General features: G+C 41.0%; 4 protein-coding genes across 11 annotated transcripts in view; 1 reads left to right on the top strand and 3 right to left on the bottom strand.

Annotated features, from left to right (window-relative positions):
• The window catches only part of tns2a (tensin 2a), a 41,648-nt gene extending 28,418 nt beyond the window's left edge, over window positions 1-13,230 (top strand). For 5 of the 6 annotated variants that reach the window (XM_026333545.1, XM_026333543.1, XM_026333542.1 and 2 more), the window contains exons 12-28: window positions 1,106-1,218; window positions 2,103-2,163; window positions 2,589-2,664; window positions 3,033-3,162; window positions 4,484-4,549; window positions 4,710-4,826; window positions 5,030-6,607; window positions 6,845-7,010; window positions 7,236-8,416; window positions 8,545-8,676; window positions 8,849-8,944; window positions 9,102-9,179; window positions 9,263-9,340; window positions 9,706-9,874; window positions 10,165-10,233; window positions 10,562-10,591; window positions 10,928-13,230. In XM_026333545.1, the coding sequence (XP_026189330.1) occupies window positions 1,106-1,218; window positions 2,103-2,163; window positions 2,589-2,664; window positions 3,033-3,162; window positions 4,484-4,549; window positions 4,710-4,826; window positions 5,030-6,607; window positions 6,845-7,010; window positions 7,236-8,416; window positions 8,545-8,676; window positions 8,849-8,944; window positions 9,102-9,179; window positions 9,263-9,340; window positions 9,706-9,874; window positions 10,165-10,233; window positions 10,562-10,591; window positions 10,928-11,066 (4,279 nt within the window). In that variant the 3' untranslated portion in view covers window positions 11,067-13,230. The remainder of the gene's footprint in view (window positions 1-1,105; window positions 1,219-2,102; window positions 2,164-2,588; window positions 2,665-3,032; window positions 3,163-4,483; window positions 4,550-4,709; window positions 4,827-5,029; window positions 6,608-6,844; window positions 7,011-7,235; window positions 8,417-8,544; window positions 8,677-8,848; window positions 8,945-9,101; window positions 9,180-9,262; window positions 9,341-9,705; window positions 9,875-10,164; window positions 10,234-10,561; window positions 10,592-10,927) is intronic. The other variant, XM_026333544.1, reaches the window with a different exon arrangement.
• A 172-nt stretch (window positions 13,231-13,402) lies between these two features.
• tmem106c (transmembrane protein 106C) lies at window positions 13,403-18,277 on the bottom strand. 2 transcript variants are annotated; one of them, XM_026333549.2, is made up of 8 exons: window positions 17,948-18,277; window positions 17,279-17,666; window positions 17,011-17,074; window positions 16,696-16,855; window positions 15,741-15,881; window positions 15,524-15,573; window positions 15,335-15,388; window positions 13,403-14,827 (listed from the first exon to the last, which is right to left on the bottom strand). In XM_026333549.2, exons 2-8 carry the CDS (start codon window positions 17,490-17,492, stop codon window positions 14,689-14,691), a joined length of 822 nt encoding a protein of 273 aa, XP_026189334.1. In that variant the 5' UTR covers window positions 17,493-17,666; window positions 17,948-18,277; the 3' UTR covers window positions 13,403-14,688. The 2 variants fall into 2 exon arrangements, with proteins under 2 accessions (XP_026189334.1, XP_026189333.1); XM_026333548.2 differs by having other exon boundaries at window positions 18,029-18,277.
• Window positions 18,278-18,495: 218 nt separating this feature from the next.
• LOC113145931 (PTB domain-containing engulfment adapter protein 1) lies at window positions 18,496-20,461 on the bottom strand. 2 transcript variants are annotated; one of them, XM_026333088.1, is made up of 7 exons: window positions 20,392-20,461; window positions 20,221-20,293; window positions 19,904-19,975; window positions 19,594-19,692; window positions 19,355-19,492; window positions 19,055-19,159; window positions 18,496-18,859 (listed from the first exon to the last, which is right to left on the bottom strand). In XM_026333088.1, exons 2-7 carry the CDS (start codon window positions 20,266-20,268, stop codon window positions 18,797-18,799), a joined length of 525 nt encoding a protein of 174 aa, XP_026188873.1. In that variant the 5' UTR covers window positions 20,269-20,293; window positions 20,392-20,461; the 3' UTR covers window positions 18,496-18,796. The 2 variants fall into 2 exon arrangements, with proteins under 2 accessions (XP_026188873.1, XP_026188874.1); XM_026333089.1 differs by having other exon boundaries at window positions 20,221-20,290; window positions 20,392-20,457.
• A 277-nt stretch (window positions 20,462-20,738) lies between these two features.
• sars1 (seryl-tRNA synthetase 1) lies at window positions 20,739-26,498 on the bottom strand. Its single transcript, XM_026333520.1, has 11 exons — window positions 26,363-26,498; window positions 25,305-25,375; window positions 25,116-25,196; window positions 24,843-25,001; window positions 24,228-24,371; window positions 23,941-24,096; window positions 23,119-23,340; window positions 22,825-22,954; window positions 22,549-22,706; window positions 21,967-22,096; window positions 20,739-21,791 (listed from the first exon to the last, which is right to left on the bottom strand). The coding sequence occupies exons 1-11, from the start codon at window positions 26,496-26,498 to the stop codon at window positions 21,637-21,639; spliced, it is 1,542 nt and encodes a 513-aa protein (XP_026189305.1). The 3' UTR covers window positions 20,739-21,636.
• Between the last annotated feature and the right edge of the window lie 202 nt (window positions 26,499-26,700).

The following is a 26,700-nucleotide window of genomic DNA, read 5'->3' as shown; positions in this document are numbered from 1 at the left end:
GTAAAGATAATTTTAAAGATGCAATGTATAAAATGTAAAGGTTTTAGTGGCATCTAGTGGTGAGATTGCAGATTGCAACCTTTTAAACACCCCTCACACCTCACCCTCCCATTACTAGGACAAGGGAGGGTACTCTGGAGGTCACCTTTAAAACCAAATGTGATTCCCTGTCTAGAGCCAATGTTTGGTTTGTCTGTTCTGGGCTATTGTAGAAACATGACTGCCTCCCTGACAGGAGACCTGCTCCCTGTGTAGATTTTAGGCTAATTCAGAGATTATATGACAATGTGTTATGAATGCTATATTCCATTTCTGCTAATAGATCACTCTGTATATTACACACAGAACCTTTAAAAATAGTACTAGAACTGTAACAAGTCTCATTACTATTCATTACCAGGACAGCTTGCATTGATAAAACACCAGGAGGTCCCCACTTGGCCAAGACAAGGTTTACAGCAGCATGTAATTTTGCAAATTGAACAAATAAATATACAAGTTAGTCAGTTTTTTAAGCCAGGTTCTACTTCCAGCCTTTATCTAAGCCTAATTAATACTAAGGTAAGCTGTGACCTGTTGACTCTAGCTTCATGTTGAGAATCCAGTGTCTTATCCTCTTTCCCACAGCCAGACTGACTTTGTCCAAAGTTACCCAACTTGTTTTTTGTACACTTTGGTTTGCACAGATGACAAACAAAGTAGAACTTAACATTACACAAGTTTTAGAGATGCTGGTAGGTGGATTTTGTTCATTTTGGACAGAGCCAGAGCTACCTCCCTGTTTCCAGTCTTTATTTTAATCTAAAATAGCCACATGTTGTTTGCAGTGTACAGACATAAGAGTGGTATCAATCTTATGATCTAACTCTAAGCAAAAAAGTACTATTCCTTTGATAGCATGTTTGTAACAGAAACATATACTCAGAAATTCCAAACTGGCTAAAGACTAAAACCACTGTTGGCCGGTCATCTGACATTATTATCTGGGGCAGTTTGTATTTTTATTTTTATTTTTTGTCTTTTGATGTCTGTTCACAGTCTCAGTCTATGTCTTAATATTCTTAGTCCTCATTTTTATATCATAAGAGTTTCTCACTCTTGTCAGGTATATCTATTACTTCGGGGGCCTTCTGTCTGGGACGATCAAGATGAACAGCAGCCCTCTCTTCCTCCATCAAGTTCTCATCCCATCACTCCCTAACTTCCAGGGTGAAGGAGGTTTGTGTTTGTAATTTTAGACACCAAAGCACAAAACATAATCTGTGCATTGCCTGCCTCAGGCACTGCATCTGCATGTTTGCATCTGCATGGAAACATCACAGCTTCTTTGTATGCCGCTCAGTGTTCGTTCTGGTCTGTTATTATGAAGTGGTTACAAAATCTGTTGTTTGGATGCTGCGGTTGAATAGGCAGCTTTGATATTTTATCAGCAAAACATTTGATGCCAGATAAAAAAACACAATCAGCCTGGGTGTCACAAGATGTACGGTAGTTTAAAAATGATGTATTTGTGACACTACAGAACCATAAGACACAATTTAATGATCTGTCATTTCTCACCCTTGTCCTGCATCAAAAGTGAGAGTCTGCTGTCACAAAAAAAACACTACATTATTTCCATTTGTTAATTAATGAATTTCCACTTCAAAAAACATGCAATTGTAATTTCAAATAAAAATAAATCACATAAAAAATATTCCAGTAGAGGAGAAGCTGTCAGTAGACTCGTGAATATGTCATCTGCACATATGAACTCTGTTCAAGAGCTGTCTGACAGCTGATCCAGCTGTGCCACCATCATCAGTAAATAACATCCCTTTAGAAAAAATACAGGTTTCACCACTAAGTGTTTTTTCCTGATTCCTTTTTCCCCCACATCACCAGTGGCAAGGACTAAGATGCTTCTATCCTGAATCACAGTATCTTTGACTGCAGCTCTCATAGATTATTACATTCATTCCTCCTCCAACACACACACGTCTGTTTATCTTTAATGAGATGATTAGCTCCAGGAGCAGGGGTGGCACAAGTCAGCACATTCCTCTGTCTTCATGTTGATCTGGCTCACTATGTCTGAACTTCTCCCTTGTGTATCTCTTCAGGTTACTACCCCTTCTTGAAGATCTACCAGGCCATGCAGCTGGTCTACACTTCAGGAATATAGTGAGTCTAACTCTTGCTGTCTTATGGCCAACAGATTAGCCCGGGTGTATGTTTCAGCACAGGGATGTTTTCTTTGAGTTGAGGTTTCAACACAGTCACAGTATAACAAGAAACAGGAGGGGAAAAAAGGGCATCTTTCTTCTTCAGTCCATCTTTGTACTCATATCTTCAGGCTTTACTGTTTATCTCAAAGCCTGGCCATGTTATAAATGTGAACATAGCCATTGTTGGGTGACATGATCAAAATGGTGCTACAGTCAATCATTTCAACTAATTACATGGTCAGATTTGTATCATCATATTAGTCTATACCAACAAATCCAGTTCTTCACAATGTGTTAGTTTGCCTATTTTTGGTGACAACCTTATTTTCTTGTGCTCCTGGTATTTTTTATTATCTAACAGGCTTGTTTGTGTGTCTGCAGTGATCTTCAAGGCACTGGAGGCAGACGTTTGTGTGTGACCATCGAACCAGCACTGCTGCTAAAGGGTGACATCATGGTAAGTCATTAGGGAAGAAAATGACAAACAGAAGTTCCGTGACATGGGTCGTAATCGCTTAACACCATTTATCATCAATGTCGTCAACATGTAGGAGAAAAGACTTTACGATGATACTACATATACCAACGTAGTTTGACGTTTTCATAGTTCTGAAATTGGTCTGGAAAAAGGTTTTATCACTTTGTTAACAAGGAATCATAATTTGTCTGCTTTGTGCAGCCAGTCATTTCAAAAGTGTAGGTGTCACTCATTTTGGAACATAAACCTTCAAATTTAATGTTCAACCCTCTTATTATCCCACATGTATTTTGACCTGCGGCTGCAACCAATGGTGGCACTTTTTCACTGTCTGCTGCCCCCTGCAGGTCAAATGCTACCACAGGCGAGCCCACAGTGCTGACAGAGACACCGTGTTCAGGCTACAGTTCCACACATGCACCATCCACGGATCCCAGCTCTGGTTTGGCAAAGGGGAGCTTGATGAAGCATGTACTGGTAAGTTTATTCACATGGTAAATAGAGAAACCAGACCAGAGACTGTATGAGCATATAAAGAGGAGGAGTTGGAACAGAATCCAAGAGACTTTGCTGGAATGGAAACTTAAACAAGACAAAACAAGCCACACATTCAGTGTATCCTGTACCTATTCTTCTTTGGTACTGCATTTCTTTAAGTGTCAAGTTCAGCAGATATCCTGTATAGTATGAGCACAATGGCTTTGATAGAATTTGCTATCAGAATTTTTACTATTTTTACAATGTATTATATTACTTTTATGTAAAAAGGAGTCGCACACAGTGATGAAGCCACAGAGAATTATCAGTCATAGAAAAATGCTGTGCAGATGACAGAGTTAAGCTAATGAACATAGTAGAGGATTGAGCAGCCGAACAGTCAGATATTTAGCAGTTTGCATTTATATACCAGTAGCAGAAGTGGAGAAGAGTCACAGGGAATGCAAACTGAGCCTTGAGTTTACTTTTGTGTATTGTTCCCTAAACACCAGTGAATCAGTCCTGATTTTGCAGCTTTGAATATTTTTTTAAATGAAAAAAGTCATTTGAGCACAATTTGTTAATTGTGGTAGGATAATCACGACATACACACCAACTGACATAATGGCAGCTCTGTAAAGTGGCATTGTGGGAATGAGGTTGCTGTGGTTTTACATCATAATACCATGGTTGAATGAATCCCTAAATAGTAGTAGCACAAACCCCATCCTGGACATAATAACAACTCTCTGGAGGCAAGAATAGTGAAAATGAATTGTACTGTACTAGTCTTAACTTTTCCTCAGAGAAAGTGAAGGAGGCCCAGTAAGTGCTGTGTGTATTTCTTAAGTCCATAATGAAATATGGCCATTACTTCACTTCCTCCTGTTTGACTTTCTCTGAAATGACTGAAAACCTGTAACTGAAAAGCAAAGGAGGTCATATATGTGGTTGTGATCCATTATACTAAATTATTATACATCAACACACGATTGTGGGCTTGTGTAGCTCTGGATGCATCTGTGGAAGGTATTAGCACAGTTTATTTGACATACTAGAGCACAAACACAGTTCGATTCCATTCTGAGGGCTCCCCACATCTTCAAAGCACTTCATAAATCTGGATCTCATGATGACTCTACATTTTTAGGCTGTAATGTATAGAGAATCCTAAACCTAAAATTTACCCTTTGAGGATGAAGTTTCTTATCTTTATCCTATCTTAAACTAAGTATATTTTATGTTAGAAACAAAGCCACTAAAGTGATCTAAGAATTATATTCTCTCTGTTGCACCATGTTTTAATACTTTCTTCTTACAGATGAGCGTTTTCCATCTGATGCTACAGTGGAGTTTGTCTTCTCCTCTGGGCCTGAGAAGATCAAAGGTTGGTTCTCAGGACTTTGTTTATCTGTTTGTTATCTGAAAGTTCATGTTTGCGAAAGGGGTAAAAGAAAACCTGACAAGTGCTCAACTGGGCTCTAAACACTTGTTCAAAATTACTGTTTAAGGAAGAAAGCAAATGGAAACAAAATTTATTTCTTCAGGTCGTGAGTACCAGAAGAATGACCCAGCTGTTACAGTCGACTACAACACTGCTGACCCAGTGGTTCGCTGGGATTCCTATGAGAACTTTAACCAGCGATACCAGGACAGTCTGGAGGGTAGATGTTTTCTTTTTAGCCATTCACAGCTTAATTTTAAGGAGTTAATAATATTGGAAAATTGTTTGAAAGATGTAAACATTAAATGACAAGCAGGAACAATGCAAGCTGAAAAAAGTTTAAACAGGTTTATACTATAATTGCGATAAATTGCTAATGAGTACTGTTTGACAGCTGATCTTGTCACTGTTATTTTGCCTTAGATATTGCCCACACCCGAGGGCCTCTGGATGGCAGTCTCTATGCTCAGATCAAGAAGCGCAGAGGCCCTAGCTCTGGTTCTCTCCCCTCGACCAATGGCAGCAGTCCAGGGGCAGGCCTCGGAGAAGATAGGCCTGATCATCTCTTGGCTCAAGGTTCTGACTCTGCCCTTTCAGGCCATTCCATCAATTTGAACCAATCATCTCTCCATCCGGACCACCAGGAGGAGTCCATCCGTCCGCCACCTCCAACTAGACAGGAGCGAGAGGAGCTTGAACGTCTTCTTGGAGGCATAGAAGGAAACCGAGATGGAGAGCGAGAGACCGCCATTTTGGACGATGGAGACTCCTTGCCTTCAGAGCAAACTGGGACGCTGAGGCTCAGTCGGTCTTGCTCCTGCCGGGATGGTTACCGTTCTCAGCGCTGTGCTGAGCCAGGCTGTGACCGCACCCTCCTCATGCCTAATGGTTACTGCCTCGATCGGGCCCCTGGCACCAATGGGCACCATGGGGCACCCCCTTCCACCAGCCCTGGTCCACCCGTTCCTCCAGCACACATGGATCTGTGCCAGCACTACAATCCACACCCCCACCAGTCTCTTCCACCTCCAGATTTAGTGTGGGACCGCCAAAATGGCCCACCACACTACCTACACCGCTCCTGCTCGGATGCTCCCCCATCTCGGCATATTTGCCCATACCCATCACCGAGCCTTTCTCCTCACTCTCACAACCACCAACATCATCATCCTCTCTCTGCCCAGGGCCACATCTGCTGTCGTGAAGATGATTATGGTCCCTACCATCACCCTAATACACCTCATAGCCACCACCATCCCCACACACACCACCCTAAACCCTCCACCAGCCCTACCTACCATGATATAATGCTAATGGATAGCCTGCCGGGCCCTGGCTGCCCTTGTAGAGACTGCAGCATCAGGAGAGATGACTCAGCAGCCTATCACAGCCTGAGGCTGGATCGAGGAGACAGCTTTCACTGGGACAGAGAGGCAGAGCTTCAGCAGAGGGATGTGGGGCTTAGGAGAGCTAGGGAAGCAGAGTTACCCCACGGGTCAGAGCTTCACTGGGAGAGAGATCCTGGGCTGAGGCGAGGCAGAGAGCTGTCCCTCCACTGGGAGCGAGACAGGGAGGCTGAGCTGCAATGGGAGAGGGACAGAGAGGCTGAGTATTGGCACAGGAGGGCCACTGTAGCTTCTTATGGTCCACAGGGTCATGACCTTCCAGCTTTCACATTTGACCCTTTGCCATCGGGTCACCCAGCATATCCAGAAGCATCAAGGTCCCATGCTCATTCTCACCTGGATTTAAAGTACAGCAGCAGCAGCAGTGGTTACCAAACACCCCGCCAGGTGTGCCCCTGTTCACCTTACCAGCCCTCTCCATCTGAGAGCAGGGGTTACGCCTCTGGCTATCAGTCTGAGTCCACATCCCCGCTGCCTCCTGCTTCCTCTATGACAGGACCTTCCAGCCATAGCAATGGGCAATCACAGCATAATCATAACCACCATCATCACCATCCTGAGTCACAGCAGTCATATGGCTCTGACTCACACACTGGTGAGTCACATTAAGACTGAGGATTTCAGAAATGTGTTTTCTCCTAATGGGAATTGGGAATACTCAAATTATTCATAATAAGCAACAGCATCCACTGAAAATTTGTGCTTAACTAGTCAGATACCTTATTCATTAGTCACAACTTTCCTTGTCTTGCCAACTGCCCATACCAGTTGGTACTGAATTAATGGATGTTATTTTTTGTAAGTGTAACCCATTATGTTGTTCCTTTCTCAGATGGCCTTCGTAGCTCTGGTGAAAGTGTTGGCTGGAGAGATCACATTACCCACGGATCCTTTAAACGGGTCCACAGAGACGGACATGCCACATGTTCCACGCCATCCGACATGTCTGGCCCATCTACTCCTGTCCACACCAGCAGCCCTCTACGTGCACAAGAAAGGTATTCCCCCATTATTCTTTTACTACGCAAGTTTTATCAGCAAGAGAAAAGGGATGAAAACATCCCGTTTGACATTTCAGCTGCAGTCAGCATGGTTAGTTGGTTGTGTGTTGGGTTCAGTTGATGACAGTGAGAATTAAGGAAGTAGATCAGAATAGACTTTTTAGAAACAATTCTCTAGATCATAAGCAGGTCTGTGACAGTAATACTTGGTGTCCATTTAAGTCCTAGTCCAGGAGGGAGGGAGTATGAGATCCGGACCACAGACATCATCAGCAGTGACTACAACATTTCCAAGCCTCAGGATGGACATTTTAATGCTGGTAATATTGTCCAAGAAAGTCAATCCAGCAGCGCAGAGCCATCATCCCTGCCACAGGCCACCAAAGAGACACAGTCACACACAGCCACACCTGTACCAACAGAACCCCGTAATCACTGCACTGCCCAAGCAGACCTGTCCCCTACACCGCCCCAACAGCAGCACTGTAGTGCAGACATGTCATCAGCTTCTCCTTTTGACTCCGTCACAGCAAAATCATCAAACCAGGAGCACTACCAAGCTCCTTCATCCCTTCTCCATGCTTCACCTGCACCAGATACACAACCCCAACCTGGCCCTCACCCTGCTCAGACACCCCATTCTTCAGAGGCTGCTGCTTTGCCTTCTGCTGTGGCAGAGGCAATATCCCAGCCTCAGAGCCAGACCCAGGTCCCTGGCTCTGCAGGTCCAATTCCAACACAGATCAATGGATCTTCTCCAACCAGGGATTCTCACCCAGAGGTCCCAAAACCCACTGGCCCACAGGCTCCTGCTTCTCCCACCCCAGTTTCATCATCCCCCCAGGGTGCAACCAGTAGCATGGAGGGTTCCCCTGTCTCTGATGCTCCAGTTCCTGGCTTTGCTACCCTTGGTAGGAGGCTGATGTTGAGCGGGTCTGACTCCCACCATTCAAACCATATTCAGCAGCAAGGACCCCCTCATCACCACTCCACAGCTATGGAGCAGACTGCTGTGCTAGACAGTAACAGGAGGCAGTGCTACTCTGCTCACACTCCTCAGCTCTATCCATCTTCCTACTCCAACTACTCGACCATCTCTATCCCCCTTCCTCACCCCCAGCCTCCTTTGCCAGAAAAGCGCCACCCACCTGCCCAGGCAGCAGCCAGCGATGGGGTCGGGACTCTGAGGCTAGCTGTGGGACAAGTGCCTGCATCCACCAGCAGCACCACCCAGCATCAACACCATGTCACGTTCTCCCCCACTGTTGGGGAAATTGCACCTCCTGCAGGCCAAATTGAAGAAGTGGCCTCTGTGGACCCTGAAAATACAAATAGGGTCAGTGTGAAGTTTGTCCAGGATAGTTCACGGTTCTGGTACAAGCCTAGCATCTCTAGAGAGCAAGGTATGTTTTTCCTTTGTTGTTTTTCTTACCTTTGACAACAAAATCTAGTTTGTCATGATTGAATACAGTTATTTTAAAAACTACAGTACACAATATGTCCAAACTCTTTTGGTTGTGCTTGGCTGTAGCAATTGCAGCTTTGAAGGAGAGAGAACCAGGAACCTTCCTGATCAGAGACAGCAACTCCTTCCAGGGGGCCTATGGCCTGGCCCTGAAGGTCGCTACACCTCCTGCCAATGTCAACAATCACAGCAGCAAGGGTAAAAATGTATCATTATATAATTTAGATATTTACATTTTTGTTTCTTTTAGCTACAGCAGTACCGTTCAGGATATTTTATAAGATATTTTACTGATTCATCTGTTGTGTTGTCCTTGGTTTAAAAAAAAAAAAAAAAAAAATTGCAACTTAGGAAATTTCTGCTGTTACAGTGAGTGACCCTCTGGAACAGCTGGTCAGACATTTTCTAATAGAAACAGGCCCTCGAGGAGTCAAGATTAAAGGATGTCAAAATGAGCCCTACTTTGGTAAGTTGCTCTTCTAAGTTTTAGAGATATTTTTTATGACTTGTCTTTCAAGGAAAATATTATTTAAAGTTACCATTAATGGGGAACCTTTAGGAGAGATGATTTATCTTAACCTTGGTGGAATCTAAGGGATTTATACTCTTAATGTTTCCCACAGGGAGTCTGTCTGCATTAGTCTACCAACACTCCATCACACCCATCTCTTTGCCCTGCACTCTAAAGATCTCAGAAAAAGGTTGGTCCTCTTTTTGTAAAGTGGCTGCAAAAGAAGTTACTTTATATTTGATAACACTGATTCTATTTTCTCCATGCTGTCAGATCTGATAGGAGACATGCAAGAGGTTCAAGCAGTGACAAACATCAGTACGGCTGCCGACTTGCTGAAACAGGGAGCAGGTGAGTACCCACCCTCCTCCCCCGACACAATATTAGTTTCCACCTGAGCCACATTATTATATATTTTTACAGAGATGGAGTTTACTATTTTACCCTCCAGCCTCAAATATAGCCACTGAAGGCTATCTTAACACCTAGGTACAAAACATTAAATAACAGATTACATGAATGCATGTATCACTTCTAATGATAGTACCACATATGTAATAAATAATGCTGCAATGAATTACTGTAATACACATAAATTGAACACTTGAATAAAATAAGTCACTTTAAAGTCGTCACCATACCATATTATTGAATATTGAGTTCTTTCATCACATTGGTCAATATGCTTACCTTGCTCTCTCTGCCACTCCCATCAGCCTGTAACGTCCTCTACCTGAACTCCGTGGAAACAGAGTCTTTGACTGGCCCCCAGGCCATCGCTAAGGCAACCGATGCTACCCTGGGTTGTAACCCCCGTCCTGCTGCCACTGTTGTACAGTTCAAGGTGACATCGCAGGGCATCACGCTGACTGACAGCCAGCGCAGGTAAGAAATATTGATTGAATATTTTAAATTAGACAATGACATTTTTTTTTTTTTTTTTGTTTTGTTTACCACTTTTGTCTTTAGTAAGTACATGTTAACCTAACCATAATCTTACTTTATTCTTTGCTGTAATGAACCAATTTACTTATGGGACTTACAATTATTCCATCTAATGACTATAGGTGCATAAGACTATAGTTGCAACCAACGCCAAATGTGCTTTTCAAATGTGTTTTCATTTCATTTTAGCAACAACTCTTGCTTATTCTGTATTGTCTTTCATCTTCTAGGGTTTTCTTCAGGAGACATTACCCAGTGAATAGTGTAACCTTCAGTAGTATTGATCCTAAGGACAGAAGGTGGGAAATTAAAGAAAGGAAAGAAAACATGGAACTCATTTTATTCTCTAAGATAAAATCTGCAGAAATTTTTCACACATCACTTAATCATCCATTACACCCAAGATCATTCACTGCATTTGATGCTGTCAGCTCTCGCATGGTGTGTCTGTTCTATGAGTGCATTTGTTTTTTCCAATGAATATGTGTTAGTGTGCACAAGAGCCAAGTCTCTGTTTGTGAGCATGCTGACTGTGGCAAAGGCTGCAGCTGCATCTGCTTGTTTGGCAGCTGTCTGTGTGAATGTCTTGAGTCTAGTTTCCATCTCTCTCTCTCTCTCTCGGTTTAGGTGGACTAACTCAGACACCACCACTGTTAAGTAAGTGCTCTGTTTGTGTCAGCAAAAGTGAATCTGTGTGCATGAGTGATGTATTTTAAAAGGGTGTGTACAGTCACCCATGCCTGACAAGTGATTAAAGCCTTTGCATGGCATCAGCCTTGGCAAAAGTCATTACAGCAAACATGATTTAATAATGAAAATCAAGACTTACATGACTCTATATTACTAATTATTTCATTGTACTTAACCCTGTAGGCAACTATTACAGACAGACAGTATGCGATTCTTAGTAGGCAAAGTTTCATGTTCAGTAACTTGTTGGGCCCTCCTTTTTCCTCACATCCTCTTTTTCTCTCCCCACATTTCCTGTCACAGAGTGTTTGGTTTCGTGGCCAAGAAGCCTGGAAGCTTAGCAGAGAATGTTTGCCACCTGTTTGCAGAGTTGGACCCTGAACAACCTGCCTCTGCCATTGTCAACTTCATCAACAAGGTCATGTTGTCACAGCGCCGATAAATGGAGACAATGAGAGGAAGCCAAACTCAGAGTATACAAGCAGCGACATGCAGCATTTAGTACTGACGAGGTATATATCAACTGTAGTGGCCCAGTGCTCTCTAATTTTGGGCCATGACATGTTTTCGTTGTCCATCAGTGTATAGCGTGACAAAGATTTTGTTTAGACATTCAGAAGGCAGGTGAAAATCTTTTGATTTGATTTTTGTTTATGTGCCACTGTCTGCTCCTAAAAGGTACCCCCTTTCCTAAAAAACTGATGGAAATTACACAGTAACACTATTTTAATTTGGGGGGGGGGGTTGAGCATGGGACCTTCTAGAAAATGATACCAGGGGCTTTTATCATAAAGAAAGATCAACTGTTAGATGAATATCCCTATGCTGCATAGTTTTTAAGTTTTCAACCTGTGAGAGTTAAGGGAGATGGGAAGGCACTGAGGGAGTAATATGAGTCAAAGATACTGCATTAGAAAAAAAAGGGGCGAGTTGCCAAGATTTGTACTCTTCCTTTGTTCCCAAATTTTCATAGAAATCATAGAAACAGAACCCACTAGAAAATCCTAATTTTTTTTGTTTGTTTTAACTGAAATCAATGTAGAACTGATGTTTATAAAAATGTTTATAGCATACTGAGACTAACAAATGGAAATTCTTGCTGGATATTAATTTATAAATGCAGTATTTGTCACATGGCATTAATCAGGCCTATTTGCCCAGATTATCTGAACCCAACTGGTTTTGCAGCTGAAACAGTCGAGTTTACTTTGAACAGTTTTTAAGAATTCTCCCCTGGAAAGGTTATGGATTATAGTTTTTGTTAGCTATACTCATTGTGGACTAGCGTACATATTTTAAATGCCATCCATATTGAAAGGCCCATACAGCAGATTCTTTTGTAGTATATTTTATTTTAATGGTGTTAAACTATATTGTTATGTTACATGTTTTTGAGAACCTCACCTCTTTCACATTCATATGCTCATAGGAGAGGTAAAGTGATGGTTAACTGCGTCACTTGGTAGCCAGCCTTATAAATTAGGTTCACTAAACCCCTAAGTTAAACTTGCTTCTTGATATAAGCCCCTGGTTATGGCCAAATACAACTGGTTTGAGGACACAGAGCAGATTGTGTGGCGCAGAAAGGATTTTTTTTCCTTGCACTGTTTTAAGGGCAACAAAACCCTATGAAATTCAACATTTAGACATAAAAACTGCCTTTGGTGTTTATATTTTATGTTGATACAAAATTATTTTTCTTTAAAAAGGTGACCAAAACCCTGATGATGTAATTTAGTCTGTATAACTAGAGTTGTTCAGGTATTCAGATGTATGTACAGCATATTTACAGCCACCCTTGCCTTCAACCCCAACACAGCACCTTCACCAGTGTGACGCATTTAATCATGATTGACAATCATATATATATATATATATATATATATATATATATATTTGTTTTTTTAAATCGACTCACATATCCTTATTAATCGGAGCGGACTCTAATGAAAGTAAACACGAATGTGAAGTTTTTATCTTTTAATGAGTGTGTGCAAGGGACGGGCATGTGTGTGTGTGTTGATGGTTCTGGTGTGCCGAGGGTATCTAGGTTAAAATGTAGGGTTAAAGGTGTTGTTATGTCCACTTTTAAAGATATGTATGTGAAATGGGGAAAAGCTAGATGTGGAAGGGCACGGAGTGCTAAACCACACCACTGCCACAAACTGTTCGGTGTTTATTTACTGCTTCGTATCTCGTGACTAAGTGGATTATAAAACAAGCATTAAATTATCACAGAAAAGCCAGGTAAACACAGGTGGCCTAAAGACAGACATACTTAACCAAAGACAAAGCTTATTAATACGAGAGTGCTTTATGTCTAGCTATATTTTTGTACTTATTGCTAGCTGTATTTTTACTACACATTTATGTAGTGTGTTTTGTTGTTTGGTAAAATCCTAGAAAAACACTACTTGTATTACAGCGATAATATATTGTGGTCTGTTTTCTTGTTGATCTCTATATTATGTAGTAATATATTTTCACATGCAGCTATAGGGCAGTGTATGAGACATAAAAAGGAAACATTTGTCTTTTTTAAAAAGAATTATCATGGTATTTTGTATGCAAAAAAAAAAGAATAGAATTAAAACGTGGTACCTGAAGTGCTTTTGGGTCAAATTTATTTTTGGCTTAATGGTCATAGGGCCACAACCAAGAATGCTTTTCTTCTGGTCTTTTACAGAAAAGTGAAATGTCTATCCCAGTTTCCAAAACCCAAAGATATTCATGTTACAAAGTTTTTAAAGCTGCAAATTCTCACATTTTACAGGCTGGAACCAGGACAGGTATTTCTGCTTGAAAGGTTATTGTTGAGGTGCAATAACACACAGATTATGAATGTACTGGTATTCAGTAATAATTTTATTTCTTCCCTTTAATATCTTTTTTAGAACACAAAAATATTACTCTTAAAAAAAAAAGTAGTAAAATTTTTCATTCATACATTTACAAACACCTGTCCCTTTATAAAACAAAAAAGTTTAATGACTACTTAGTTAAATTGCTCATCTGTTGCAACACTGACTTTGTGACAAAACTACACAAAGCAGATACTTAAACTGGAGTCATCTGACAATGATGTGAAGTCTCAATCAACCATCAGCCTCTAATAACAGTCACATGAAATGCTCTGCAGAAACGTGAACTTTACGGAGAAGCTCAGTGAACAGTGAAAATCTAGACTGACAGCATGCCACAGTGATTACAGGAACAGTGACAGGTCTCAATACCCTCAATCTGAAACCTGACACATGACCTCTACACTGAAACTAAATATCAGTGTGTTTAGACTTACTGAGATGGCAAGAAACAAAAAAAAAAATGCATAAATTCATTTAAAATATATGTTAAATGTCTATTTCAGCTTCAGTAACCATTATATAACACAGCAAAAACAGTGTTTAATATTATGTCCCACTTTCAAGGTGCAAAAATACAATCACTAAATGATCCCTTGCCTTAAATCCAAAATACTTAGCTCCCTGTTTTTTGTCTTTTAAACAGAAAAGTCAGCAGCATTCAGTCTCAGTGTAGTATCAACACAAAGTCAGTCAAGCTTTTCTGAAAGATGGTGTCCTGAGCTTACAACAACAGCAGCAGCATTAAGTAAAGCTTTGGCAAAAATGCCTTCCCCATGCACTTCATTGTCAGCTGGGAATGTTTCCCCTAAAGAAAAGGCCTTTCTCTGGCATTTCAACAGGGCTCTCTTTGGCAGTGACTTGGAAGACCCATCTGGTCAACAAGTTGGAAATGACAAAAGTGCCTTTTAAAATAGTTTTATACAATGAATTCAGGGCAACAAGACAAGTGAAGTCCAAAGTTGCTGCAGTATCAAAACATATGAAATCCCAGAAATGCCAAGTAAGCTATTGAAGCAATATTAACCTTCAAATGATGATGTTTTCACTTGAAGTCCCACAACAAACTCATTTATGTGTTGTCTCTGGGATGTTCGATGAAAACTAATGTGCAGTCAGAAAGGGCTTAGAACCTTTTGGTATTTTTGTTGTTAGAATTAACATCTCCCACCTCCAGAGAAATGTCGATCCAGACTGTTGTGCTCACAGCAGAGGGGTACTGAGGCCTGAGTGGGTGGAGGCTGTCTGGTGGTATGTGGTGTTGGAACCACAGTCTATGTAGCAGTAGGCCTCAAGGCTGTTCTGGGATGTTCGCACCATGTATGAGGTTTTCACTGACATTCTGAAAACAGACAAGGGGAGAGGGAAATAAAGACCATGCTGCTGAACACAACACTGACTGTCACAATAAATTAGCTACAGACAATATAATGCATTATGTGACCACAGATGGGTTTTCACACAATTCTCTTTCACAGCATTTAGTAATTAGGAGTGAAATTGCACATACAAAAAACATGGCTCCAGTGATGCCTTATTTCATCACAACTACAGAGCAGGAATTACAGATAGCTTTTTTTTTTTTTTTTTTTTTAAAATAGGAAGTCATGGTAAGTATTTCACACAAGCAATAACAGTTACATAGTAACATTGGATGAATCCCAGTTTGTGATTGCACATTGCACATTAAGGTTCTGAGGAAAGGACCTCATGTCTCTTAAAACATGTTTGCCTAGCTACTCTGCCCTTGCTTCTTGTCCTTGCATTTTATGTCAACTAAGATGGAATAAGTGGAATTTGTGTTCACCCATAGTCTGTTACAGAAACGTGAGGGAATGAAGTTACTTACTGCATAAATACAAGAATGTTGTGAACCTTGATGCTTGGCATGGTGCAGAAGGCACTAAAGACAAAAAAAAAGTTTAGGATCAGAGAAGCTTTAAGCCAATCAGTATTCACTGCTTATAGAAAACTTTGCACAGACACTTCTATGTGACAACCAGTTCAGATAGATTTTAGGAAGAGAAACTATACTTACTAGACATAAGGGGCACTGCTACCAATCTCCACACTGATGGTATAGTTCACCTGCAGAAGATTGATCAGATAAGTATTGAGTTGAGGAGCAAACAGTGATATTTAGCAATGAGATGATGGGATGAGACAAACTGAAAAAATACTTAAAAATAAAGAAATAAAACTTATAGTACAATTATATGAATTCGATGTTTGTGATTCTTTTTTTTTTTCCATACCTGACTCTCACCGAGCGGCAGGATGGTGGTTGGGTGGTTGAGCTGACGAGATCCGATCACCGTCTTCATGTAAAGGACCTGGTTGCTCACACTCTGCACCATCACTGAGAAGAAGTTTGGGTTGCTGAAGTTGAGCCTGGTCTGAGAAGAAGAAGGAAAAAAAAACAAAACAATATAGTCAGAAAGAAATTTAAAAAAACCAAAACAAAAAAAAACTATTATGCAATATCTCTTTGTACCAAGACATTTGCCATTAACAGGAAATGACAAAGACCTGAACATGAAACAGCAGTTTTCTAAACTTATGTATTAAAGAAATACTTATTCGATTTTCTCACACTGGTTCAACCTTGTTCTGTTTCTCAGAAACACACATTCATAAAAAAGCAATGAGGACAGATATGCTGACATTTTAAATCAGTCCTTGCTCTGCCCTTGATTTCTACATCAACACACAGAAACGTGGTCAGAGTGATGAAAATACAGCAGGTAAAAAAGGCAATAAATAATAACTGCAGTTACATTTGGAGTCTATCAATTACTTTATCAATTACTCTGATGATTATTTTCTATGTTGCTGAATTGTCAAACACAGAAAAGAGTGAAAAACAGTAATTTCCAAGAGTCTAAGGTGGCATATTAAAATTACTCATTTAATTCAAGCAACAGTCCAAAAACCAAAACATATGAACTATTCTGTATAACAAAGAAAAGCATCAGATCCTTACATTTGCAAATATGGAACCATCACAGTAGATGTTGACTAAAATGAATAGCTTGATGATTATCAAAACAGTCCCCATTATTGTCTGGTCACCTGACTGACTACTTGGATTGACAAAACAAGGACCTCTAACCCTGCTACTAACTTACATTCATTAAAATGTCAACTTGGAGTTTATTTCAAAGTATGTAGGCATGTTTTGGTGTGCTGCAAAAATGGGAGAAAGCCTACCGTCATGTTCATCAGGACCTTCTTGTCAGAGCGGTCAAAGTGTACAGTCACTGACTGTATCCCACCATGCACCACCACCACCGAGCGAGGAAAGAGGAAGAAGGCAACAAGCGAAGAGGCCAGGAGGCACAGTGTAACAGATAAGATCACATACAGCTTCCTGCCACACAGAAATCAGAGGTTACATGCACCATATTAACAGACGTGTACACACATGGACGAATATAAAACCTTTCTGCATGGCAGTAAATACAATCTGACTTAAAATAAATGTTCAGTAGGCACAGAAAAACATTAGTGCAGTTAGTTACTCACGTTCTTTGGGGCTGCAGCCTTTGGTCAGTGTATGGGATCAATGCAACCAGTTCATTCACTTGCTCTAAGAGGAAAGATAAGAGGTCAGTGTCCTGGATAGAAATCAACCCCCCCCTTAAGATTTATAACTATGATTAAACATATTTAGTCTGTACTAATGGTGCAGTCTTGGTTTAATGTTATGTAACACCCTGTTCCCCGTCCACTGTCACATCTCTGCCATAGATCAGCGTGCTCATTGGTATTAGCCTAATCGGCTTTTACTTACCAGTAGGTATTCGTCCAGTGCCTTGGCACGTTGGACACGTTATGCTGTCCTTGCCGGTGAACTCCACGTACGGGAACTGGGCAATGTCCTCTCGTCTGTCTAGCCCATCCAAAGAGTCATTGTCTGAGTCTCTGTCGTATCTCCGCCGCCCAGAGCCGTTACTCTCCCGGAGGAGCGACAAGCTGCTGCCGCTTCGAGACCACCGCGTCCCCATGGCGGCGGCGGTGTGTCGTGGTCTGCTTCCCCGTCGAGGTGTGTTTCTCCTGGGCTGAACTTAAGGGCAGAGGTGGAGGAAAACAGCTGTGCCCGGAGGGAAACGCGGCCTGAGGGAGGAGAAGACTCGCCCGTTGATGAAGCCAGTTTCTCAGCGAGTAACGTCACCTCCCATCTGCAGGTGGACCACAAATGAACCAGCAAAAAAAATTAAAAATAAAAACACAGGGTGAACCCGCTCACCCAGGAGCTGTGATTTACAAAGACCTGGCTTCTGTCCGCCACTACAACGTGACATCTCCAACAAGAGTCAAAGTTATTCAGGCTGACTTCTTTAATACGTCAACGTTAGCTCGCCGGTTTGCTAACAGACATGTTGCTCAACTTAGCTAAAAGCTAGCACCGCTTGTCACGGTAATTAAATGAAGCACACAAACAAACACGGGCAGGACTCACATTACAGGCGAAACAAGCCACCGCTGCCGTGACAAAGTGATGTTTAAACCAACAACACGCCGCCTTTGTGTTTACACCAACCTTCAAAGCCAGTCCTGTATTTCCCACAGTCCAATCCAGTCCAGCCCAACCCATGGTCCTCAAAGGCCACTACGCCGTCTGTTTTCCAACCACCTTGCCCGCCCCACTGCTAATTACCTGGATCAGGTGTGTTCAGTCAGAAGCTGGAAGGTACCATCTCAGATGAGGGTGTGGTAGTGGGGGAGGGAAAACAAAGTGAAGTGGTATCTTCCAGCGTCTGAGTGACTGAATACACCTGATCCAGGTAATCAGCAGTAGGTAGAACAAGGATATTTGAACAAACAGGACAGTGGCGCATTCAAGTGCTTTCTATAGCTTCAGGTTTTTACAGCATATTTTAGAAGTTAAAAGACTAAACACAGCAACACAGATATATAAATGCATTTTATTATCCAGTTCTTTTTACAGCTATAAACCTACAGAATTAAATACATCTTCCTCCACATCAACATTAGTGTTTTCTCTGATATTTAAGGTTTTTTTTTTTTTTGGTCTTTATACAGAGACAAGAAATATATTCACTAGACACTGTGAAGGCAGTGACCGCAGCCAAGTGTGTTGCTGCCCTCTACTGTTATTGATGCAGATATAACAAACTGATTTCCGTGGTAAACATTTTTGACAAACCACCTACACATAAAAAGTGTATTCAACGTTTCTTTTCAACCCCTGCTTCTTCTTTTTTTATTTGGCTTAAAGGTTTTCCTGCATTTAAGTATTGCATGTACTGCATTTACGTATTTCCTGAGTGTACACATACAAAAACTCTCAGTCAGGTTGTCCTGCAAGCCTCCTCTTCAGCTCAGCGTTCTCTCTTTGTAGCATTTTGTTCTAAAGAATGAAAAGGAGGAGACAGCTTGATGCATGAGTGAACATTACAAAGTTCAATTTGGTGCTGGCATCAAATCCACTAAAACAAACCAAGAATCTATTTAGTAAAAAAATATAAGTTCTGCTCTAATAAACTCAAGTGAAATGACTTGAACAGTAAGACACCAGAACAGTAAGTAGAGTAGTAGTACTCACCTTATGTCGGAGCGCCTCCACGATCAGGTCACGTCCTCCCATGATGCTCTCCTCCTTTTTTGATGCTCGGAAAGCATCCCCGATAACTGACACCAGCACGTGAGACTGAAAATGTTTTGGAAATTGGAAACACTTGAAAAGACCTGAATTTCTCCCTTAGCTAGGCCACAATGTGTCTTTCTGCTTTATAGTTACATTACTTTGCCTAGTAATATTTGTGCTGTCATTGTCTGTGTAAAACAATAAACCACCAGTTCTTTTCTGTAGAGAACACGTAGCATCTGTAGTGGGATTACTCACAAACTTCTTGCTCTGGAACAGATAACAGTGGTGCATGTCTGCTGCAGGGTGTCGGGCCACAAAGCCAAAGACTTTGGATGATGATGGCAGCACAGCACAGAAAGAAACAGTGGAGAGAGGGCAGGTGTACAACAAAAACTGAGGATTGGAAAGATAAACAAATGTAAAGAGATTATTCAAGGCCAAAATAATTTTAAAAAAAAGATGTGTAACTGAACTCATACTATTCTGCCACACACCTTGGTTTTATTTTCCAAAATGTCTATCCCGCTCAGAGACAGGAAGAGATGGACTTTGCTCCTCTTAGCTGCCTTTTCTGGGGAGTATTTATCTGCTGTCTGGGAATGAGAAGGTGAATAGAGGGGGTGCATTACATCTCATTAACTGGCTCTCAGTAGACATCAGTTTTCACCTCATGGTGATTCTAATGACAGGTTAAGGAACCACAGATCAAGCAAATATTAAAATATATACCACATAACCATGACTGGTTTACAGGGATGGGCTTAAAATAGCTGACAGTTTGTTAGTTATACAGTAATTACTGACTCTGATTTTCTGAGCTGCTTCATCCAGGATCTGTAGTCCATCAGGACGAAGGACCTCGACTCGCCCAAGAAACTATAGGTCAGAGAAAGAACCACATATGCAGGAAAGTGGAACATATGCTTCAAATAATACATCTTTGCAATGAAATGAATGCTGTACATACAGTACATATCTGGAGATGTGATTTAAAGAACATTACACCTAGTCCATAATAAACAGAGGAAAGTGTAATAAAGTACACACTACTGTTCATCAAAAGTATCAAACCTTTTAGCTTATTTTGCACCTGCAGATTTCCGTCAAAATTCAGTATTTACCTTCACTCGAAAGGAGATCTCATTATCATCTTCGGAGGTTTCACTCATCTTCACACACCTGGCTTTTTACCTGCTGTTTGCCACAGAAACGTGTTAACATATAAACTAACAATACAACATACATAAATATCGGAATCTGCTCCACATGGAAAAAAATACATAAGATTTCACCTTTTTCTAAATACGCTATAACCAGTGACTCAGCTTCTTACTGCGCTACAAATGGGTGTAAAGTCTATCGGAGTTAATAGGTAACCATCACGTCTTCCTTATTGCAGTTTATCAGACAGCCAGACTGCCTGTACCTTTCCAGAACACATATCAAATAACTCAATTTGCATGCAACATTTGTTCCAATAAGGTTATTCTGACCGTTGACATAGGTTAATCTGATAAACGTAGCTCAAGATGCTAATTAATTCATTAAAGTATAACATGGTTCCCTCTGATCCGGAGACAGCATCTGTTCATTGTGTGCAATGTGTGAACTTATGCGTAGAAAACCACTGCACAATAAATAATCTCCATATTAACTGTATTTATTATTCGTTTACACAGTGTTCAATTTTATCAATGCTCAATCATATATATAGATATATCTTTATATTAGCAGGTACATACAGTGCCAATGTTTCCATTGCAAGCTAGTGAATAGCAATATGGTTGACAATGAGTCAAGCATCAATGATCGCAAATGACAACTGTAATCAGAGAACATGAAGGAAAGCCTAAAACAACAGATAAAATACCTGATTCATTTTTACATTTCAGTAATAATTTAAAGCCCTCTGAGACACAGAATTATCACAAAAAAGATGCAAGTTTTCGTCTCAACAAAGAGCCCAAGAATGAAGGTTTCGGACAGTAATCAACCACCTGTATGAAATACCAAACCTTTGCAAACCACATTTTTCAGTGATAACAATAAATCCTCAAACAGCTGGAAACAATCCCGCACCTGGACAAAACTAGTGGTTCCTCAGCACTATACACCAGTCACAGAAACTACTACCTGCTGTGAAAATGAAGCCAGAAATGTAGCTGATGACCCTCAGACAGCTCAAATAGTTGTATCTGTTCGTTTTAGGCTCAGTGCCCCTGTAGAGTGAGAAAGTGACAGACAGGTGGGCAGTGGACTCTGAACTTGACAGCTGATAGGGTGATTCCCTTTTCAGTGTGCTTTATGAGTGGATAGATGGATGACAGGAGGAACAGCTGAGATGAATAACACCCTCCATTCAGATAGAAAATGATGGAATAGAGCCAAGCCTTCACTTAAAGGTAAAGATAACATGAATTGTCTCATTAAGAAACTGAATTCGCAGTTGTCTGGCCGCCGAGTAATTTCACATGAGGATCTTTTACATCAGTTTCTATCTGTGAGGCTGGTGAAGCGACACTGTTGTGCACTGGTGCCTATGAGTCGTTGACGGACATGCTCTCCATGGCGTTAGGCAGGTCTCCTCCTCCCTGCTTTTTCTTCTTCCCTCCGTGTTGCTGTTTCTTTGCTTTCTTAGAAATCTCCTGATCAATAGGAGCGGGCTTGACAAACTTAATGATCTCAGTCAAACCTGGAGGATAGACAGTGGGATGAAATAAGTTCAACATTTTTAAACAAAATGAGCAGAACACAAGGAAAAACTCTTCCACATCTAAGAGCAAATTTATAGAGTTGAAATTACACTGTAATATGTATTTGAGCAAACACAGTGTACACTAGATATGAAACCAATCAGCAGAGCTTACCAGGAGGCATGAACTCCCTGAGCTTCTCTGGAATAACAATGCCTTCTTCGGTTTGGTAATTCTCCAGGATGGCACACATCACACGTGTGGTGGCGCACATGGTGGCGTTCAACATGTGCACATACTCTGCCTACATAAGACACAGAGAAGGGAAGTCAGTAAAACGCTGCTGCTAGAAGTACCTCCTTATAACTTGTAGAAAGCCTTAAAGCAATATCTCTTGACTAGATTTGATTTTCGAACACATTTTCTCCTTTCTGAGCAGAGACAAAGAGACACAGCAGTCAATTAAACCTCGAGCATTCAGATAATGATTTACTCAGCTAGAAAGTATCTAGATTTTTTTTTTTTGCATTAAATTCCATCCGTAGAAATTGAAACACTGGAACTAGTGTTTGAAACATTGCATGGAAACGTTTTCGCTTACTGGAAGAACACAAACAAGCCAAATCTCATTTCACTGACAAGAACATTATTATATATACCTCGATATATATTATATCGAGGTTGCATTGGAGCATTGAGAGGCTTAGTTACAGAAACACTTAATGAGATGTACAACTGCACAAGAACCGAACTCACCTTGTCCATCATTTTTTTGGTCTGTCCATAGCGGATGCGGAGGCGCCTGGCCTGGTAGTCAGTGCAGTTAGAACAGGAGACCAGCTCTCTGAAAGCACCTGAGCCAGGGAACCAGGCCTCCAGATCCAACTTCTTACTGGCTGCATGGTTCAGGGCACCTAGAATTACATGTAGTAATAAGGAGTAAACTCATGTCATGGTTTGATTAAGTTAACATCTAGTGATTGTGACTTAAACAACTGCAGAGTGTGGGGTGAGGATGTGTGTCCGACATACCAGAGACGATGTTGACAATGCGATAAGGAATTCCTAATGTCTGGTAAAACTCTTCTGCCGTCCCTATCATCTCATCAAACATCTCCCATGATTTGCCGTCATGTGGGGAGGCATAGACAAACTGCTCAATCTATGAGGAAAGGAAAAGTAAGAACTTGATGAATTAATTACAATATCTACATGTCAAAAAATACCAAATAAACCTACTGAAAAAGGGGCAATGACGTTCAAATTTACGCATAGTGATTTTCTGTAGTATATTGGAATAATGTATTGTAAAGAAATAATTTTGACCTTCTCAAACTGGTGCACCCTGAAAATTCCACGGGTGTCTCGGCCATGGGAGCCCACTTCCTGTCTGAAGCAGGTGGAGAAGCCAGCGTAGCGAATGGGCAGGTCCTCGGGTTTGAGCCACTCTTCTCTCAGGAAGGCTGCGATGGGCTGCTCAGAAGTGGCAATGAGGTACTTCTCATCTATGGAGTTATCGTCTGACTTCTCACTGCTTTTACCGATGACCTGATGTTAACACATACAGATGTTCGGAAATAGAAACAATACAGCCTGTACAGTCATGGAAAACAGTCTAAGAGAAGTCACGGAAAATATACATATTATATGGCCTCCTTGTGTATCTAAATAATTCACTGAATGTTCTGTAATTAAAAAGGGTTTCAAGTCGTGCAAAGTCTTCAGCTAAAACATGCATGAATAAGTTTGAAATTTCACTTATTTTTTCTTTAAGACCTTTGGTGGTTGAGTGGGTTCAATGACATGATGACGTGAGTACTGCTTAAACGTTACTGGAGGAACATTTATTTACTAAAGATGAAAAATATTGTGCATGTAAAATAACCTAATATACCACTATTATTTCTAACTAGAACATGAAACTCTTTATTGTGGACTCTAGGTGACACTGCTGCATTTGCACTACATGACCAAAAATATGTAGACCTAGCATCCCATTCCAAACTCTTAGGCTTATCATGATAAATATCTCATTTCTAATCTTCTTATGATCTCATTCTTATATTATGTTATGTATGTGATGTGCAGTCACATCCATGACACATGAGATAAATAAAAGCTAAAAGAATTCAGTACAAGCTTCAGTACCTTGTAAAGCTCCTCATCAAACTGGCTGAGCTGGGCAACTTCCTGCATGACCTCTTTCCTCATGAAGAAGGGCGTGTAGAGCATGGTGTAATTCTTGCTGTGGAGGATCCTTAAGGCATAATTGATTAGAGCCTGCTCCAGGAACACCAGTGGTCCCTGAACACAATAGAGGACGGAAAAACAACTGAACAGATTGTATCACAGCAGTCACATTTCTTTTAGGTGAACCTTTGCTGGCCTGTTTGCGCTCGTGCACTGAAAATGTTGGCAGTTATATTCAAACTTACCTTCAAAAAGTACCCTCTGCTGCCAGCCACAACAGCGCCCCTCTCCCCATCAAAGCCATCAATCATGACCACCAGGTCAACATGGGAGTACTTCTTCTCAACGGTGCAGTCGCCCCATGTACGCTCCACCTTGTTGTCTACATCCTGTGAGGAAGAAACAAGAGGAAATATCTTCATAAATCAAACAACCTGATTAGTTGATCGGCAGAAATTTAATTTACGTGAAATTTGATTATTAATAAGCAATAAATGGTATAGATAGACTTCTCAAACATCACTCTTCTTTTAAAGAAAAATCTCAGAAGCAACATATACGCATCTTAACAACTGGGAACTTCCATAGTCCAAAGACATGTAGGTTGGGGTTAGGTTAACTGGAGACTCTAAATTGCCCATAGGTGTGAATGTGAGTGTCTGTCTCCACCAATCTGGTGACCTGCCCAGAGTTTACCCTGCCTCTCACCCAAAATCAGCTGGGATTGGCTCCAGCCCAGTGTGACCCTGATTTGGACTAAGCAGTAAACAGTATAAAACGATGGGTGTGCAAGTTAATAGAAACCAAGTGATGTGATCAAGTCCTACATTAATCATATTCGTCTATATCAAACCACTCACCTCATCATTGCTGATGGGTACAGAAGGATGCAGAAGGTTGCCAATCTCCCTGAGGTACTCGAAGCGCTCAGCCTCCAGCTTTATCCTCTCACTGTCAGTTTTCTCTATTGCCTCATCCACCAATAAACGCACCTTCTTGATCTGGGTTACTGTCAGGGCCTGATTTAAAAAAATAATAATACAAACGTGGGAATAAGTAAGAAAAAAATGTACACATTTGCAGACTTTGGGTAAAAATTCTACCATAAGCACTTAGAGAACAGACAGTTATACCGATAGTGTATCAGCTGTTAGGGACTCCAGGTTCTGTGCTTCTTCAGGTAAAGAGTCATCCTCCCCAACTGGTTCCTTCCTCTGCATTCACAAATTATAGGTGAATAAGTAAAGGTGTTGAAGAAAGCAAATTAAGTTTCCAAAATGACACTTAATGTCTCTTCAGTTAGTGTCCTGATGCTTCCTTACCTTCATTTTCTCCCCAATGCTCTTGCTGCAGAGGTTCTTTGCTTTGTTGAGGTTGTCTGCAGTGAAGCGGCCTGTTAGGGGGAAAATCACAGCACATCAGAGGACTGTGGATCTGCAGCGGTGAGACTAGGAACCTGGTGTTCTTGGAACAGTTGTTGCTGTCAGTAGCAATTCACCCTCACACAGTCATAGATGATAATAAAATGTAAACAAACATAAATATATGTCGTATTAATAAACACAGCTGTGCACTGACATTGAGGTTGTGGTGCTGGGTAAGAAAGACTGGAGCTGTGCTGCAGGGCGAGGTTGACTTGACATGTTGTTGGTTGGGATTGCATCAGATGGCACGTTACTACCGGCATCGCTAAGCTAACCCCGCACTAACGTTAGCCAACCTCGTATTAACTAATACCGGACAATGTGCGGTTAACAAGCTAACTGGTGCTTGGTATTTCATTATTAGAAACCTGATATCAAGTCATTACTGTTGGCTTGTCTACGTGGAGAATAACCATATGGCTCAGACTGGATTGACTGGAGCTAGCTGCGCTAACATTAGCCTGTGTTGTAGAACATGATACCAGACTCCATTCAAATCTCGCACTAAATTGTTGTCTAACGTTATTTTATAGAAAATTTCACGTCTTAGACAAGGTTATATTTTACGCCCTGTCCAAAAAATGTCCACTGGTAAATACGGTATGAATATAATGCACTAAGCAGTACTTCATTTACTATTTCAATTGCTAGTTCTCTAAAACGATACGCAGTCTGAAGCAGATCTGTCAAGAAAAATCATTATAAAAAGTATATCTTTAGAAGATTATTTCTATATTTGAATGTACCGAACAAATTGCTAGTTCCTAACAATGTGACAAAAGTTTCAATATCACAGATGGGGTGAGCCGTAGTCATATAAAAAAAATAATTAAAATGGACAGATTTTAGAAGGAGTTTGGCATTAGCTCCTCTCTGACGATATGCTAACATGAGCATCATTAGCCACCGCGCTAACGCTAGCACCTGTTAGACAGATTTAAAAAAAAAAGTCTTACATTTTCTCCACTCTGTATCTGCGGACACCAGTTTATCCACCAGTGTTACATCTTTAAACCTCTTCCGTTGACTCTCACGGATGATTTCTGGATCGCCGCCTTTGTCGGTCCGAAACAGGTCTAAATCGAGCACCATCTTTCCACGCTGTCTCTGAATGAGCTAACAATGACGACGCCTCCACCCGGGTTGCCAGATCGTGTTTCTCAGTAACAAAACCGTAATCACTGTATCAAATGCTATACAAAATTGCTAAGCATTATCTCAGTTTGCATAAATTAAATCTCAGTTTTAGTCAGTTCTGTTCAGATTGGGGTTTATATTACGTCGAAACTGTTTT

This window comes from Mastacembelus armatus, chromosome 7 (genome assembly GCF_900324485.2).
Source record: "Mastacembelus armatus chromosome 7, fMasArm1.2, whole genome shotgun sequence".
Classification (NCBI taxonomy): Eukaryota; Metazoa; Chordata; class Actinopteri; order Synbranchiformes; family Mastacembelidae; genus Mastacembelus; species Mastacembelus armatus.
This window is presented reverse-complemented; position numbering and strand designations above follow the sequence as displayed.